The following is an 18496-nucleotide window of genomic DNA, read 5'->3' on the forward strand; positions in this document are numbered from 1 at the left end:
AATTTAAATGTTTAATGTGGGAAGAGGGGGGGGGGGGCGGGCCCCTAGCGCCCCTATGGGCCGGCCGCCACTGCTTAATAGTCTGAATCAGGGAGGTGAGGTCTGGCAGGCTGACAGCTACAACCTGTAAGGCCGGTTTCCACGTGACTCTGACGTGTTTTTACTCTCTGGATTTCTGAGGGTGTGAAGCTTTATATATACAGTCTATGGTGTGAAGGCGTCCTCAGATCAGATGCAGGCAGACTCAGGACAGAAGAGAAGAAATGAGCAGAGTTTCCTTCTCACCTGAAGAGAGTCTGTGAGTATATCTGAAGAGAGTCTGTGAGTAGACAGGCAGTGATATCATAAACTGTTAATGAACGCATTCAAACACTTGGTAGTTTTTTTTTACCAGCTGTTCTGTATTCACCTTGCAGGTGCAACTGTGTGGCTTTTATCCTGGAAAGTGTTTAAGTCATGGAGGTTAAAAGTTGAATGTCTTCATATTTGTCTAACATGATAGTTTACTATTCAATCATGAAGTATGACGCTGCGCTGTCAGTACGCTTGTCCATGTTTGTGAAACCCTGGTTGATTTACTGAGTTGATAACCAGCGTGGTAGGACCACTTAGCGAGATGTCGTTTGTTAGGGTTAGTTAAGATAACTCAAACATATCCAGGGTCTGTTTTGAACATCTGTCTGAAATATTGTGTCGGGTTTCTCTCTGAGTGAAAGCAGAATGAGTTTAGAAAGATCTCCATGTACTGTTGTCAGTGTTTCAGGCAGAATGAGTTGCAGTCTGATTGTTCTCTGAGTTCTCGTCATCAGAGAAAAATGCACGGCGTGTCAGTCAGAACCGGTCTAACAAGTCGTGACTGTTTTTATGTCTAACTTTTAATAGTCTGAATAAGGGAAGGAGTGTGTAGGGCCCGTTCCAACACTGACCTGGTTTCACTGAAGAGTCTTGAAAATATTGTGTGGGATATCTTGTGGGGGGCTGGGCTGTACATTACCTGTGGATGTACATTGAAGTGACTGTTTGTGTGTGCTGTGATACACTGTGACACACTAACACATATTTAGGGGTCAACACACTGGGTTTCTGTGTGGTTCTGGGCTGTGGGGAACATTCTGGGCTGGTCCGGTCCTGTTGAGCTCCAACAAGGTTCCTGAATATCTGAGAGGAGGGGCTACCTGTGATGTAAAGCTTGATGTACAGCCTCTGTAACTGTCTGATGAGGAACTGCACGGCTGCAGCTTAAATGCTCCCGTCTCCTCAGGTGGACCAATCAGCCTGTCGAGGGCAGCCAATCAGCTACCGGGCACCACCTGCTTACTCACACGCATATGGCAAGCCATTGAGTATTTATTCCATATCCTTGATGTCAGACGGCAGCTGCCTACACTAGTTGGCTCTTTGATTTCACTTGTTAGATATATGGTCAAACTAGTGTGGCACTCTGCTTTACTAGTTAAATAAAACATTACACTAGTCACTCTTTTTCAGCAACTAGTGGCACTTTTGTCCGACTATAGTTAGCACATAAGCCTTACTAGTGACGCCAGGAGCAGCACTAGTAGAGCCAATGTCCCAACGTGTAAGCTTTTTGATGGACTAGTGGCCCTCTGACCGTACTAGTGACCCTAAAAGTCTTACAAGTTAACTAGTGCGCTGCAAAAGTCTGACATGTTAACTAGTTACACAAAAGAAAGCACAACTAGTTAACTAGTGCAGACAAATGTATGCCACTAGTTAACTAGTTGCCGTTCATATGGCCGACACGTTAACTAGTCAGCCATATGCAAATGAAGCAGGCGGGACCCAGATTCTGATTGGTCAGTTCAGCTCTGTGAGGGAGAGCATCTCCTGCAATGTTTTTAGCAACGTCTCGAAGACGTGAGGTATCAGTCGGGTATTTAGTGCCTCCTGTTAACATATTGTCCGTGGGAAGTCAGTCAGTTTGTTTTTCCTAGAAAAATACATGTTTCTGTTTCTGCTTTGTTCCGCTTTGTGTGTGTGTTTTTGTTGGTGCGAATGTGCGTATGCTTGTGTGTGAGAACACCGGCACTCGAGACCAAAGGTAGAGGAAGTGATTGTGGGACATTTTATCAGCGGTGCTCATGAAATGAATAAAGCAGAAACACTGGACAGATCTTAAAATCAGGATAACCATAGATCTGTATGAAACAACCTCTCCATATTTTGCCTTAGACTAATATTTACGGAAGTCACGGCGATCTCTCAAAGCTGTGATCCGAAGAGGGTTACTTTCTTTCTATCCATCACTAATGTCACTCTGTTATCACAATGCTATTCTAATCCAAGCACATTTCAAATTGCAGCTTAATAAAATGTTTAAAGAGGATCTATATTCCTGTCTGCAGTCCTAAGGCAACTTTCTAATTTTAACAAAGTCTTCAATGTTCTTAACTAATTTGATAAACAGTCATATGATCATAATTACAACAATACTTTTGTTTTATATTTTTGTAAATATGGTCATGTGACTGTATTTTAAAACACAGTGTATTTAAGCTCTTAAAGAAACTATTTGGGCTGGGTGGCGCTCTATAGCTTAGGGCCAATAGGAGACCTCGATGCCTTCTTTCCCCTCCTCCTCATTAGCATTCTGTGTGACTAGTGCACATTTGGGATCCACTAGTACTACTAGTGAACATTTTGAGCCTCACTAGTTCACTAGTGGAATTTAAATGTATCTCACTAGTTAACTAGTAAAGGGCAAAGGGTTCACTAGTTAACGTGTAGACATTTTGAGCCCCACTAGTTAACTAGTAAGGTCAAAAGAGACGTCAACTAGTTAACAAGTGAACCTTTTGCCTTTAGTTAACTAGTGAGCGATTCTGGGTGCTACTAGTTAACTAGTGCAGAAAAAGGTATGCCACTAGTTAACTAGTTGTGCTTTCTTTTGTGTAACTAGTTAACATGTCAGAGCTTTTGCAGCGCACTAGTTAACTTGTAAGACTTTTAGCGTCACTAGTACGGTCAGAGGGCCACTAGTTCATCAAAAAGCTTACACGTTGGGACTTTGGCGCTACTAGTGCTGCTCCTGGCGTCACTAGTAAGGCTTATGTGCTAACTAGTCGGACAAAAGTGCCACTAGTTGCTGAAAAAGAGTGACTAGTGTAATGTTTTGTTTAACTAGTAAAGCAGAGTGCCAAACTAGTTTGACCATATGTCTAACAAGTGAAATCAAAGAGCCAACTAGTGCAGGCAGCTGCCGTCTAACATCCAGGAAATTGAATAAATACTCAAATGGCTTGCCATAAGTTTGACCATATATCTAACAAGTGAAATCAAAGAGCCAACTAGTGCAGGCAGCTGCCGTCTGATATCAAGGATATGGAATAAATACTCAAATGGCTTGCCATAACCAAAACAGGCTTCAACTAGTTAACTAGTGAACATTTTGCCTTCACTAGTTAACGTGTAAGCTGCAATATGTATCCACTAGTTAACTAGTTGTCGTTCATATGGCCAACACGTTAACTAGTCAGCCATATGCAATGAAGCAGGCGGGACCCAGATTCTGATTGGTCAGTTCAGCTCTGTGAAGGAGAGCCTTAGGGGGCATTCTCCTGCAACGTTTTTTTAAAAAATGTATGCCACTAGTTAACTAGTTGTGCTTCTTTTGTGTAACTAGTTAACATGTCAGAGCTTTTGCAGCACACTAGTTAACTTGTAAGACTTTTAGCGTCACTAGTACGGTCAGAGGGCCACTAGTTCATCAAAAAGCTTACAAGTTGGGACTTTGGCTCTACTAGTGCTGCTCCTGGCGTCACTAGTAAGGCTTATGTGCTAACTAGTCGGACAAAAGTGCCACTAGTTGCTGAAAAAGAGTGACTAGTGTAATGTTTTAATTGACTAGTAAAGCAGAGTGCCAAACTAGTTTGACCATATGTCTAACAAGTGAAATCAAAGAGCCAACTAGTGCAGGCAGCTGTCGTCTGATATCAAGGATTTGGAATAAATACTCAAATGGCTTGCCATACACGCAGCCACACAGACACAGGAGGAAGAAGAAATATCTGCACACAAATGACATAACGACCCAGGGTCGTAACACCATTCAAAGTCACATGGCAGCTGTTCTTTGGATCCCGTAAGATATAAGATAAATATTTTCTTTCTTGGTATCTTTGCTCTGCAGGTAGAAAAGATGGAGACACCTAAAGTCCTATTAAAAACTTTAAAAGATTTGAAGGAAGAGGAATTTTAAAGAATTCAAGTGGCACCTGGAGAAGAAGGTCCTAGAACTCCCAGGAATCCCAAGAGTGAACTAGAGAAAGCAACCGGATGGAAACAGTGGATCTGATGCGTACGTACTACGGCAAACACGTCATTAAAGTGACCAGAGAAGTTTTGAAGGAGATCCCGAGGAATGATCTATTAGGGGCATTATCAGAATCCTCATCAGAATCCTCATCAGAATCCTCATCAGACCCTAAAGGTAGGTCTTTAAAAAAGAGTGTACCAAAATATACCTATATATATAATATAATATTTTTTATTTTTCACAGCCATGCATCATGTTTTTAGACTCCTGATATCCCCCTCAGAGAACCATCACCTCCACATGGTGTTGGGGCTGAGGTACCCCTGAAAGCAGAGAGGTCAGGGTCACTAGTTTCTGGCAAGGTCACCCTGTTGGTTCCAGGTGAGGGGTAGTAGAACCTTTATAGATCAGCATTTTAGGAATCCAATTACCTTCCAAAATATATCGCCTTTCGTCTCTTCCTAACCACAATTCCTTAACCTTTGTGAAACATCTTGGGGTTAATGATAGGACTTAGGGAAAGAGACTGCTGTGCTTTGAGAATCCGACCGCACTGACACTATCCAACGTCATTATGATGCGCCAGCCGATCTTATTAAGAAGGAGAATTCTACCACTGAACCACCAATGCTATATCAACGAGTTACTCCTGGTGGGACATTGGAGATATGTAATACAAGTGGGTGATGCTAAAAGCCAGTGTTGGGGAGGGGATGGATCAGAGGAATGACCAGAAAGTCATCAGTGGGCTCTGAAATGGCAGTGAGTCCTTGAGTGCTACGTTTTCCCAGGAAACGGCCAATTCTGTTAGGAATGAGGTTTGTCCTGCCGAACTGTCAGATATCTCAGGAGGGGGAGTCATGGATAAACCCCGGCTGTTTTCCACAGTGTAGGTTAGCTGCTGACTCAGTCTCAGGATGTTGAATGGGACTGATGCACACTGAGTTCAGGAGGCAGAGCTGAGGGCTTGGAGAAGCTGTGCTCAGGTGGTTCAGAAGGGGCCACAGGGACACACTGTGGAGGTTTGTCCTGACATAGGATTGGACAGTTGTGATTTAAATTCCTGTTCAATGTTGCATGGAGGCAGACAGTGTCATTTTCCATGCTTTAAAGGGGACTGTAGGGTAAGCTCTAAACATCAGAGGAGCACATTGCTCAGCCTCACTGGGATTGCTCACTGCAGATTCTGTCCTAGTCATTACTAACGGCCCAGCCCCCTACAGGTGGAAGGAGGTATCATTTGCCGTCCAACATGACTTGGGGAGGAAGGGACGGGTTATTACTGTGACCCCCCAGGGTGTCTTGTAGATGGTAGGCTACTGCAGGAGTATACTGCGACACAGTAAGAGCCATCCACTTCCTGTATAACTGGAGAGAGAGCTGTGTCCAACCCTCAGTGGGTGTTGGGATCTGCTGGTATCGTGCCTCATCTCCCAGCAGCAGGAATAAGAGTCAGTCAGGTTTAGGGCCATGGTTCTCTGTGGGAAAACTGATGGTTCTCTGTGGGGTGGAACTTATACTGGACAATGTACAGATAATTATGCAACACGATCCAGTGACTTGATATAAGGAAAATAACCTGCTATTTTGTCAGAAATGGGTCCAATTAGAAGGAAATATTTTGATGTGTCTTTCGTGTAAATGTCTTTCTTATTCATTCAGATATTCTCACTAAGTGCCAAGGTGAACTCAAATCAAACCTGAAGAAACATATGAAAATATCAAATTTATGGAAAAATCAGAATCCCTACATAAAATCTACACGGAGATCTACATCACCAGGGGAGACACCACAGAGGTCAACAAGGAACACGAGATCAGACAGATCGAACAAGCATCCAGGAAACCAGACAGACCAGAAACACCCATCAGACAAGAAGACCTCTTTAAAGGCTCAACTGAAAGAGGTAAACCAATCAGAGCAGTGATGACAAAGGGAGTGGCTGGCATTGGGAAAACAGTCTTAACACAGAAGTTCACTCTGGACTGGGCTGAAGGCAAAGCCAACCAGGACATCCAGTTCATATTTCCATTCACCTTCAGAGAGCTGAATGTGGTGAGAGAGAACAAGTACAGCTTGGTGGAACTTGTTCATCACTTCTTCACTGAAACCAGAGACGCAGGAATCTGCATGTTTGATCAGTTCCCGGTTGTGTTCATCTTTGACGGTCTGGATGAGTGTCGACTTCCTCTGGACTTCTCAACACTGACATCCTGACTGATGTCTCAGAGTCCACCTCAGTGGATCGGCTGCTGACAAACCTCATCAGGGGAACTGCTTCCCTCTGCTTGCCTCTGGATAACCACACGACCTGCAGCAGCCAATCAGATCACTGAGTTTGTGGGACATGATGACAGAGGTCCGAGGGTTCACTGACCCACAGAAGGAGGAGTACTTCAGGAAGAGATTCACAGATCAGGAGCAGGCCGGCACCATCATCTCCCACATCAAGACCTCACGAAGCCTCCACATCATGTGCCACATCCCAGTCTTCTGCTGGATCTCTGCTTCATTCTGGAGGACATGTTGAAAACTGAGAGAGGAGAGCTGCCCAAGACCCTGACTGAGATGTACATCCACTTCCTGGTGATTCAGTCCAAAGTGAACGTCAAGTATGATGGAGGAGCTGAGACAGATCCACACAGGAGTCCAGAGAGCAGGATGAAGATGATGGAGGCTCTGGGAAAACTGGCTTTTGAGCAGCTGCAGAAAGGCAACCTGATCTTCTATGAGTCCGACCTGACAGAGTGTGGCATCGATATCAGAGCAGCCTCAGTGTACTCAGGAGTGTTCACACATGTCTTTAGAAGGGAGAGGAACGTACAAGAACACAGTGTTCTGCTTCGTCCATCTGAGCGTTCAGGAGTTTCTGGCTGCTCTTCATGTCCATCTGACCTTCATCAACTCTGGAGTCAACCTGCTGGCAGAAGAACCAACAAACTCCTGGCTGCCTAAAGTCTTCAGACCCAAACCTAAACTAACAGATCTCTACCAGAGTGCTGTGGACCAGGCCTTACAGAGTCCAAACGGACACCTGGACTTGTTCCTCCGCTTCCTCCTGGGTCTTTCACTGCAGACCAATCAGAAACTCCTACGAGGCCTGGTGACGCAGACAGGAAGTAGCTCAGAGATCAACCAGAAAACAGTGAAATACATCAAGAAAAAGATAAGAAAGAACCCGTCTCCGGAGAAAAGCATCAACCTGTTCCACTGTCTGAATGAACTGAATGATCGTTCTCTAGTGGAGGAGATCCAACAGTCCCTGAGATCAGGAAGTCTCTCCACAGATAATCTGTCTCCTGCTCAGTGGTCAGCTCTGGTCTTCATCTTACTGTCATCAGAAGAAGATCTGGAAGAGTTTGACCTGCAGAAATACTCAGCTTCAGAGGAGGCTCTTCTGAAGCTGCTGCCAGTGGTCAAAGCCTCCAGGAAAGCTCTGTAAGTGGAGATCAAACTACATTAACTAGGAACAGGTTGAGACATGAGAATAAAACTCTTTGTGTACACTGCTGATCTTTCCCCAGGCTGAGTGGCTGCAACCTGTCAGAGAGAAGCTGTGAAGCTCTGTCCTCAGTCCTCAGCTCCCAGTCCTCTAGTCTGAGAGAGCTGGACCTGAGTAACAACGACCTGAAGGATTCAGGAGTGATGCTGGTATCTGCTGGACTGGAGAGCCCACACTGTGAACTGAAGACTCTCAGGTCAGAGTTCAGCTGATATGTTAACAGTCAGTGGTTTTGTTTAGCCATTTCTATCGACTAATTTCCAGTTTTATCAAATTAGAATAATAATACATTTCGATTCTCCTTCGGTTTTTTGTTTATTTTTCTTCTTCAAAACAATAAACCACAAAACCATTATAACAATCTGATTATATTTGAAGACAGATGGCGTCACTTATCTACATCTCAATGTATCTGACTGATTGACAAACACAAACATGCACAGACAAACAGATGGTATCATTTGACAAAGGAACTAGAAAAGATTGTATGTTTGAAACTTTGCGCACAATCACATTTAATATTAAAGGAATGTTGTCATATTTATTCATTTCTTTCAAGGTTAACTGGCTGTAACCTGTCAGAGAGAAGCTGTGAAGCTCTGTCCTCAGTCCTCAGCTCCCAGTCCTCTAGTCTGAGAGATCTGGACCTGAGTAACAACGACCTGAAGGATTCAGGAGTGAAGCTGCTGTCTGCTGGACTGAAGAGTCCACACTGTGAACTGAAGACTCTCAGGTCAGAGTTCAGCTTTTTATTTTCAAGCAATTCAATTATTTTCATCCAGCTTTTTGTTCATGTTGATGAAGATGGTCCACCTCTGTATGGTTTTCCTGCTGAGGTGACTTTTAAGAACACTGAGTTTACTGTATTCCCTGATTCCAGTCTGTCCGGCTGTCTGGTCACAGAGGAAGGCTGTGTTTCTCTGGCTTCAGCTCTGAGATCCAACCCCTCCCATCTGAGAGAGCTGGACCTGAGCTACAATCATCCAGGAGACTCAGGAGAGAAGCTGCTGTCTGCTGGACGGGAGGATCCACTCTGGAGACTGGAGACACTCAGGTATGGACAGACTGACTTCCTCCTATTTTTCTAATTTCATCTCCTTCATCTCTGGTCTTCCATCATGAAGGACGTCTCATTTCCCTTGATTATGTTCACTGCAGTGAGTTAACCTTCAAGTCTTATTACATGGAAACAGCCATTCAGTCCAAACATCAGAACCACTGGTTTCCTGGCTCTAGGGAGGATAATGATGGTCAGTTTATGGTTTGGTTCTGACTGAGATATCTCACCAACTGCTAAATGTGTTGAGATGAGATTCTGTTTGACATTTTAGATTCCCAGAGGGACGATGCGGACTCTTTAATATGCGTTCATTTGACGTAGGTTATTTTTGTGCTTATTAATTGTTTCACTTAGTTGTTTGTTTGTCTGTTTTTTGTTTCGTTAAACTTGGGGAGGTTGGTTCGGTTTTGTTTGATTTCGGCAGCCAGTGTCTCTGCCAGTCGGCATCTCGGCGATCTATCCCAGCTGACTCGGACGCAAAGCATAAAAATCTACGAATCTGTAAAAATGGATGAGTTTGACTACATTATATTCGCCACGTTGTCAGTCATGAAGTGCTTTAATGAGCGACCCGGTAAACTGAGGGCTCAAGCTAGCCGAGGAAGTGGCAAAGAAGGGATGTCCTTTAGTTTTGTTGAATCAGCTTCATATGTGCACGTTGTCTTGGTCAGGAGGAATGCATGTGCTTCTTTGGTGTTTAGCAGGAAAGCACATACAACAAGGATTGCTACTGTTTGGACCACAGTTTTGGTTTTCTGCACATTATGAGCTTTGAGCTTTGTTCTTAACACAGACCTGGAAGTGAAAGTAGTCTGTGTCACAACAAGCAGAAGGATCCGCAGAGAGACGGAAACACTCATTTCCTCTTTCTCTCCGTTATATAATAATCCTAAACAAAACGCAATGCCACCAAAAAAGATTCCTCCGCGTGCTGAGGAAGTTGACGACATTAAACGATCGTTAGACATGTTGACGGAGGAGGTATCTGTTATAAGACAGCAACAGATAACATTATGAGCCTGGTGGAGGAAGTTAAAGCCCTGAGGCTACAAAATTCCGAAAAGGAAAAAAGGATATTCTTGCTGGAAAATCGGGTGGATGAGCTGGAGCAATACACCCGAATTCACAACATCATAATCACTGGACTGGAGACGAAACCCTGCTCATACGCCCAGGCGGCGATGAGGATGACCGGAGGGGACACAAGTGAGGAGGATGCTACATCTGTGGAGCTACAGGTGACGGCCTTCCTCAACTCCAAGGGAATAGAGATTGACAGCGACAACATCGAGGCCTGTCACCCGCTACCACACAGAAATAAAACAGATAAACCGGCAATAATAATAAGGTTTGCCAACAGAAAACATAAAACTGAACTTCTGAAACAGGGAAGACGGCTTAAGGGCTCGGATGTATATATGAATGAACACCTCACTAAAAGAAATGCTGAGATCGCCAGAAAGGCCCGATTCCTGAGAAAACAGCGAAAAATACATCAACATGGACTGCAAAGTGCAACATCTCCATCAAGCTTCACGGATCCCCAGAACAAAGTGTTCATCATCAGGGACCTGGAGGAACTGGAAACATATCAATGAAACAAATCAGACCAGGTCAGAAATAAAACACTACCATGACCATTCCAGATAATAAACACATCTCTCTATCAAGACTATAAACGTTTGCATATACAGAGCATAACACACAGGACATGGAAAATGACATTGATCCGGAAAACAACTTACTGAACAATATAACAACAGCTGCAACTATTTCACAGAAGAGCAATTCAATGTAACGTGTCAATCAGAAGAGAACATATCAATGATCCACTTCAATAGCAGAAGCCTAGATGCCAACTTCCTCAACATTAAAGAATATCTAAGTCAGTTTAAGAACCCATTCAACATCACAGCAATATCAGAGACCTGGATCAGTGCTGAGAGAGGTGTGGACTTTGAGATGGATGGCTATGAACTGAATTATACAAACAGAAGGAATAAGAGTGGAGGGGGTGTGGCAATCTATGTGGATAAAGGAATGAACTAGAAGGTGGTGGAGAGCATAACAACAGCTGTTGATGATTTGTTTGAATGTGTTACAGTAGACATGTGTATGGAAAGGTCTAAACATGTTATTGTGAGCTGTATATACAGAGCTCCTGGAACCTGTATTGACACATTTACAGATAGGATAGAAACATGTTTACTAAATCATTACAAAACATGATGTTTATCTTAGGGGTTAGGGTTAAAGACTTAAGAAGACTTCATCAATGCATTGTACAGTATGGGTTAGTATCCTAAAATCACCAGACCTAGTAGAATCACTTCTCTGCTACATGAATAGACAACATATTCACAAACATTATGGAGAACAATACAGCAGGGACTACTATATAGTGACATCAGTGATCATTCACCTGTTCTTATTGTCTATCACTGCAGTTATAAGAAACCTAAAGTCTCCAGCCATTTAAAATACAAAAAGATTGAGAACTGAAGAAAACATAAATGCATTAAAGAATACTTTAATCACAATTGGAGGGTAGTATATGAGAGAGACGATATGGACAAGGCCTATGAGGAATTTCTAAACATTTTGAAATCACTTTGTGACAAAAAGTGTCCTGTGAAACAATGCAGAGAGACACAAACAAAGTCACCGTGCATGGATCACTGATGGCCTAAACAATGCAGAGAGACACAAACAAAGTCACCGTGCATGGATCACTGATGGCCTAAACAATGCAGAGAGACACAAACAAAGTCACCGTGCATGGATCACTGATGGCCTAAACCAGGGGTCGGCAACCTTTTTGATATGAAGTGCCATTCTAAAAAAAAAATGTATCAGCGTGCCGACGATCGTGAATTATCAACGGGGGGGGGTGTTGAAGAGCTCAACGAAAACACTCGTGAAAAGTGATATGATATATGCACATTACAAAAAAGGGCTCTAAGAGTAATCAATAATGTTGGATATCTTGAACACACTCATTCATTATTCTTGAAGTCACACACACTGAAGTTTACTGATCTGGTTACATTTCAAACTGCATCATGTACAGAGCAAGAGATCATCTACTTCCTAGGACACTACAGACGTTGTTCATAGACAGAGAGGGGGGTATCATCTGAGAGGAGATCTACATCTGAAACAACTCAAGGTCAGAAGAACTCTGAGAAGAGCAGAACAATCTGTGGGGGGGGGTTTCATGGAGCGGCTTGGAGCAGGAGTTCAAACAAAGCACACATAGCATTCACTTTGAAGGATGCACAGAAACACTTCTTTGGGAAAGTATGAGAATGAAGAAAGGAGATTGAAGAGGAGAAATGATTGTAAATGTATAAATGTAAATATGTAAGTAGGAATAACTTTCAGAGATGATTGAAAGGATAATCATTGATCAGCAGTAAGTGAGGGGGATCAATAAGCATCTGCTCCCTCCTGCTCCCTTCGGACACATAGGATTTATTATGATGAACATTGATAAATACTTTATTCTAACAATACGCTGTTCTGTTTCTCACATGTGTTTCTTCCTCCAGGCTGGACCATGGTGGAGAGCAGAGGTTCAGAGCAGGTGTGAGGAAGTGTAAGTGTGGATCAGTCAGCTTCTCTCTAGAGCAGGGGTAGCCAACACGGTGCCCGCGGGCACTTAGTCGCCCGCAGGGGCAACGTGAGTCGCCCGCGGGGCATGTTCTAAAAATAGCTCGCCAAGCAAATCCAAAATGTATAAAATACACAAAACAAAAAAGGAAATGTAATTAAAAGAATCTACCCTATGCATAAAGGAAACCTCAATCATAGTGAACTCTATCTACTTACTACAACTCTATATCTATCTGACACCCCTCCTCCCCCCACCCCCACAATGAATATCGACCAATCACGTTCTTGCTTGATTTGCGGGACCAGCATTGCAGTCTGGAAGAAAAGGCACCTCCCCGCTGATGTCCCTTCTGGCAGAATCTACACAACACATCAGCCCCATTGAGCAGCCTATCATGCAGCCTATACAGCACATGAGGGGCAGAGCTTTACTCTTATGGAATGCCATTTAAGCCAAAATTAAATAAAAAATAAATACATAAATAAATACATAAATAATTAAATAAATACATATATATATAAATATGCCTATGAAATACATTCTGAAATAAATAAATGAAGAAGCAATAAATATGTATACATGTACATTTAAATACACATTTATTTATTTCAAGGACTTGTATTTCATAATGACACATTTATTTATTTCAGGGGACTTGTATTTCATAATGACACATTTATTTATTTCAGGGACTTGTATTTCATAATGACACATTTATTTATTTCAGGGGACTTGTATTTCATAATGAGACATTTCCATTTCTTATATGCAAATGAACGGGGCGTGGTTAGCTCACAGATCCAGACCAAAGCAACAGCACCGCAACACTGACTCAATAGCTCTTGTTTCACACTCAGCCTGGTTTAGCTCTGGTTCTTCCTGTTTCAGCCGCAGCGGAGCCGGCTCTAAACACCGAACACCGGTTCTTAGCTGACCCCACTTGGCTGCCCGGCAAGAACCAAGAACCACGCTCACGTCGGAAGGGGGCGAGATTAACCTGAGCCATAATAACAGTTTATGGCGAGTACGGAAAATGAAAGTTGTAACAAGCAGTAGCGCTGAGCAAAGTGACTAGAAGGCAACCACACACTTATAAACAAACACACTTTATAAAGTCAGGCAACACTAACCAGGCTTCGTGTGATTCTGTTTATTTGTACCTTACTTTGACCATCCGTTCACTGTCATTGATCATTGTGGAGAGCAGGCAGACGTTTTGTTTTGTATTATAGCAGCTATCAGATGGAATCAATACATGGGCTGCCCAGGTTGTCATGTCCGACTATCACAAGTAGAATCATAATGAAAAGGTAAAATGTGCCTGTAGAAAACGGCTTATGCCACAATAGGATAGCAACAAGTAGTCAAGATAGTCAGTTCAGCTTCGGTTGCTGTTGCATAACTGCGGTCAACTCAGCCGTCTCTCGCCTTCGCTTGGTCAAATCAGCAGCTATTCATTTTTGAGTGCGCAATTAATAGCGCCTTTACGGTAAACTGACACTGTTTGACTCAGTCCTAGTTTGACTGCTACAATCAAATGAAGTAGGCTACTTTTACTGTGTACTTTTTGGGTAATACTCTCAAAGTCCCTGAGAACAAACTCATGCCACTTCTGCTATATTTGATGAGAGATAAAATAATTTTTAGCCATAAGTTCTTATAAAATTGGTACTGTTGGACTCAGTACTTGTTAGACTACTACCACAAATACAATGAAGTAGGCCTACTTTTATTGTGTACTTTTTGAGTAATACTCTGTCAAACTCCCTTCCAGAGTACAATAATGCATGTTTTTAGCTATCTTTGATGAGAGATAAATGGTATTTTGCCAAAAGTTCTTAGTTAAATTGATAGCCTACTGTTGGACTCAGCTACTTGGACTACTACCACAAGTACAATAAAGTACTTTTACTGTGTACTTTTTGAGTAATACTAGGTCAAACTCCTGTCCTGAGTACATTCTTTCATGTATTCTGCTATCTTTGATAAGAGATAATATCTATATTTCAGGTATTTATTTAAATAAGAAGTGACCTTTGAATAAATATTGCAAAACAAAGCCTATATCACCTGCAGGCTTAGCCAGTGTGTATTTCTTCCTGCACTACAAGATTTCGATGTGTACACATCTGGGCCATTTATTGTGTAATCTTCCCATAAACATATACAAAGGCCTGTATTGGAGTCAAAAAGGTGCAGTAGAAGGACTTTAGCAGCACATCATGAGAGGCCAACAAGCGTGACAGGGTGTGTCACTGTGCTGGAGGAAGGTTGTGAACAGCTATCCAGGATAGTCTCTAAAGACTTTCCAAGGGGTAACAATGCTGCTGCTGGAGTACTGATGTAGTGGATCTAGTGTTGATGTCATCGGTCTACCTTATCCTCTTAAAATACTCTGTCTAACATTATCTGTACATTACATTACATTACATGTCGCTTTTATCCAAAGCGACTTACATACATTCAGTACTGTGGACAATCCCCACAGAGAGCAATTTGGGGTGAAGTGTCCTCCCCTGATTCGAAGTCCAGCACACTATCCACTGAGCCACAGCCTCCCAGTATTGTGAACGCTTTTAACGCTTATTAAATATAGCAGAAAACATGCATTATTCTACTCAGGAGGGGAGTTTGACAAAGGATTACTCAACAAGTACACAATAAAAGTAGGCCTACTTCATTGTATTTGTGGTAGTAGTCTAACAAGTACTGAGTCCAACAGTATCAATTTAACTAAGAAGTTATGGATACAAATAATTTTATCTCATCAAATATAGTAGAAGTGGCATGAGTTTGTTCTCAGGGACTTTGAGAAAGTATTACACAGTAAAAGTACACAGTAAAAGTAGCCTACTTCATTTGATTGTAGCAGTCAAACTAGGACTGAGTCAAACAGTGTCAGTTTACCGTAAAGGCGCTATTAATTGCGCACTCAAAAATGAATAGCTGCTGATTTGACCAAGCGAAGGCGAGAGACGGCTGAGTTGACCGCAGTTATGCAACAGCAACCGAAGCTGAACTGACTATCTTGACTACTTGTTGCTATCCTATTGTGGCATAAGCCGTTTCCTACAGGCACATTTTACCTTTTCATTATGATTCTACTTGTGATAGTCGGACATGACAACCTGTGCAGCCCATGTATTGATTCCATCTGATAGCTGCGATAATACAAAACAAAACGTCTGCCTGCTCTCCACAATGATCAATAACAGCGAACGGATGGTCAAAGTAAGGTACAAATAAACAGAATCACACGAAGCCTGGTTAGTGTTGCCTGACTTTATAAAGTGTGTTTGTTTATAAGTGTGTGGTTGCCTTCTAGTCACTTTGCTCAGCGCTACTGCTTGTTACAACTTTCATTTTCCGTACTCGCCATAAACTGTTATTATGGCTCAGGTTCATCTCGCCCCCTTCCGACGTGAGCGTGGTTCTTGGTTCTTGCCGGGCAGCCAAGTGGGGTCAGCTAAGAACCGGTGTTCGGTGTTTAGAGCCGGCTCTGCTGCGGCTGAAACAGGAAGAACCAGAGCTAAACCAGGCAGAGAGAGAGAGAGAGAGAGAGAGAGAGAGAGAGAGAGAGAGAGAGAGAGAGAGAGAGAGAGAGAGAGAGAGAGAGAGAGAGATTGATGCATGCCCCCGGACCCCCCTAGAGGAGGTGAGGTCCCCCCTAGAGGAGGTGAGGACCCCCCTAGAGGAGGTGAGGTCCCCCCTAGAGGAGGTGAGGTCCCCCTAGAGGAGGTGAGGTCCCCCCTAGAGGAGGTGAGGTCCCCCCTAGAGGAGGTGAGGTCCCCCCTAGAGGAGGTGAGGACCCCCCTAGAGGAGGTGAGGTCCCCCCTAGAGGAGGTGAGGACCACCCCCAAATAAAGCAGGTTAAGATAATGAGATAGCATCCATGTTCTTTGAGTAAACACTGAAGGGGTCCCACAGACCCAAACAGACACAAGGTTAAAGGTCAGCATGTCATCATGTTAAATGTGCTAAATATATACACTGCAAAAAACAACAAAAAGAGGAGTAAAAGTAGCTCACGACTTGTTTTATTTTTTGAAAGTAGCCCTCACCCTAAAAAAGGTTGGAGACCCCTGCTCTAGAGACACAGATGATGGAGGTGCTATTTATTCATTAGAACATGACCTCTTGAAGCTTTATAGAAAGATCACTGACAGAGAGGAAAGCCTTCAGGTGAGTCTGGTGATAAACTGCTGTCTGTGTCTCTCTCCTCAGATTCCTGTGGACTCACCCTGGACTCAAACACAGTGGGCTGGAGACTCAAACTGTCTGAGGACAAACAGGAAGGTGACACGTGTGGAGGAGGATCAGCCATATCCTAGATCATCCAAGAGGTTCTATGGCAAGGCTCAGCTGATGTGCAGAGAAGCTCTGACTGGTCGCTGTTACTGGGAGGTCGAGAGGAGAGGAGAGGTATGCTATAGCATTGACTTACAGAGGAATCAGGAGGAAAGGACAAGGAGTGAATGTAGGTTTGGAGGGAATGATCAGTCCTGGAGGTCTGGACTGCTCTGATAGAGGTTACGCTGTCTGGCACAATAAGAGAGGAACAAACATCTCCTCCTCCTCCCCCCTCCTCCCCTCCTCCTCCTCCTCCTCCTCCTCACTCCTCCTCTCGTAGAGTAGCAGATGTATCTGGATCATGCTGCTGCTCTCTCTCCTTCTACAGCGTCTTCCTCCTCCTCACTGATCCTCCTCCACACCTTCAGAGCCACATTCACTGAACTCTCTCTACTAGCTGGGTTTGGGTTTGCGGTCTGACTCCTCATTGTCTCTGTGTCCTCTGTGTCCTCTGTAGGAGGAGACCACCTTCCTGTCCTGGGTCACATGGTGTTTTAAATGGAGGCTTCTCATTGGTTTACCGTGTGTCTCACTGATTGTGTCTGTAATAAGTTTTCTTGACGCAACGTAATTAAGCTGATCTGAAGACTGTAGTGATCGATACGTTCAATAAAGATTTAGAACAAGCAGCGTCTATGAAGTCACTCTGTTCCTTCCTCCTCTGCTCCTCCTCCTCTCTCCTCTCTCACACACACTAAACACACTAACTTTCAAGTATATTGGACTCGAACTTGAATTTAAGAAACATATCAAGAAAGTATCAAAACACCGTTAAATTCAACTTGCAACTGATTTTAAAAACTGAGCTTTGAAAGAGTGATGCAGCGGCTCCCTCTGGTGTAGAAGCTGTGTGTGTGTGTGTGTGGTGTGTGTGTGTGTGTGTGTGTGTGTGTGTGTGGGTGTGTGTGGGTCCAGCAGGTGGCGCTGAGTCCCCACAAACAGACACTGATATGCACAGGTTTGATGGTTAATGGAGAACACATTGTTCACAATAATATAGCACAATAGGCTTTACATTGATTAATTACAAGTATAGATATTTCTTTTTGAATGAAGGTTAATTTTCTTATTCTAGTTATTGATTTTGACGTTATAATATTAGTTTGATGGTCATCAGGGATCATTAGATTGATGAATTTAACTCTAAACATCAATCATCTTTATTTAAATTGCATCATGAGGTAAACTTATTTAAAGCATATTGTTATTTACATATGTGTTGTTGTTATAGCGCTGTGCAATGCACCTTTTAGTTATTATATCTTGAGTGAATAAAATATGGAATAAAAAACATGTAATGGTATATTCCTTTCATTTTCGCATTTCATTTCTCTTCCTTTTCACTGTCTGTAACAAAGACATCTTTCCTCCTGTCCGTGCATGAATAATGATACCTCCTCTTCCTCCTCCTCCTCCTCTCCCTCCCCCCCCATAGCCTTGCCCCCCCCCCCCTTGCTCCCACACTCTTCCTGTTAACCATCGCAACTTTATTGACATTACAGGAATCACTAATGAAACACCGTCTGATTCTCTGTCTGTGCGGCTATTAAAGGGAATCACACAGAACACATCTAAACTGCCACACACACACACACACACACACACACACACACACACACACACACACACACACACACACACACACCACACACACACACACACACACACCACACACACACAAACACACACAC

At 43.2% G+C, this 18496-nt stretch overlaps 2 protein-coding genes across 2 annotated transcripts; both read left to right on the forward strand.

Annotated features, from left to right (window-relative positions):
- Nucleotides 1-279: 279 nt before the first annotated feature.
- LOC117498840 (NLR family CARD domain-containing protein 3-like) lies at nucleotides 280-6494 on the forward strand. Its single transcript, XM_034150981.1, has 3 exons — nucleotides 280-298; nucleotides 4151-4450; nucleotides 5939-6494. The coding sequence occupies exon 3, from the start codon at nucleotides 6006-6008 to the stop codon at nucleotides 6492-6494; it is 489 nt and encodes a 162-aa protein (XP_034006872.1). The 5' UTR covers nucleotides 280-298; nucleotides 4151-4450; nucleotides 5939-6005.
- Nucleotides 6495-7072: 578 nt separating this feature from the next.
- On the forward strand, nucleotides 7073-17116 carry LOC117498841 (NACHT, LRR and PYD domains-containing protein 12-like). The gene is made up of 6 exons (XM_034150983.1): nucleotides 7073-7715; nucleotides 7802-7975; nucleotides 8339-8512; nucleotides 8660-8833; nucleotides 12391-12437; nucleotides 16680-17116. Exons 1-6 carry the CDS (start codon nucleotides 7075-7077, stop codon nucleotides 16784-16786), a joined length of 1317 nt encoding a protein of 438 aa, XP_034006874.1. The 5' UTR covers nucleotides 7073-7074; the 3' UTR covers nucleotides 16787-17116.
- The last annotated feature ends 1380 nt before the right edge of the window (nucleotides 17117-18496 follow it).

The sequence above is a fragment of the Trematomus bernacchii genome, unplaced genomic scaffold (assembly GCF_902827165.1).
Source record: "Trematomus bernacchii unplaced genomic scaffold, fTreBer1.1, whole genome shotgun sequence".
Lineage (NCBI taxonomy): Eukaryota > Metazoa > Chordata > Actinopteri > Perciformes > Nototheniidae > Trematomus > Trematomus bernacchii.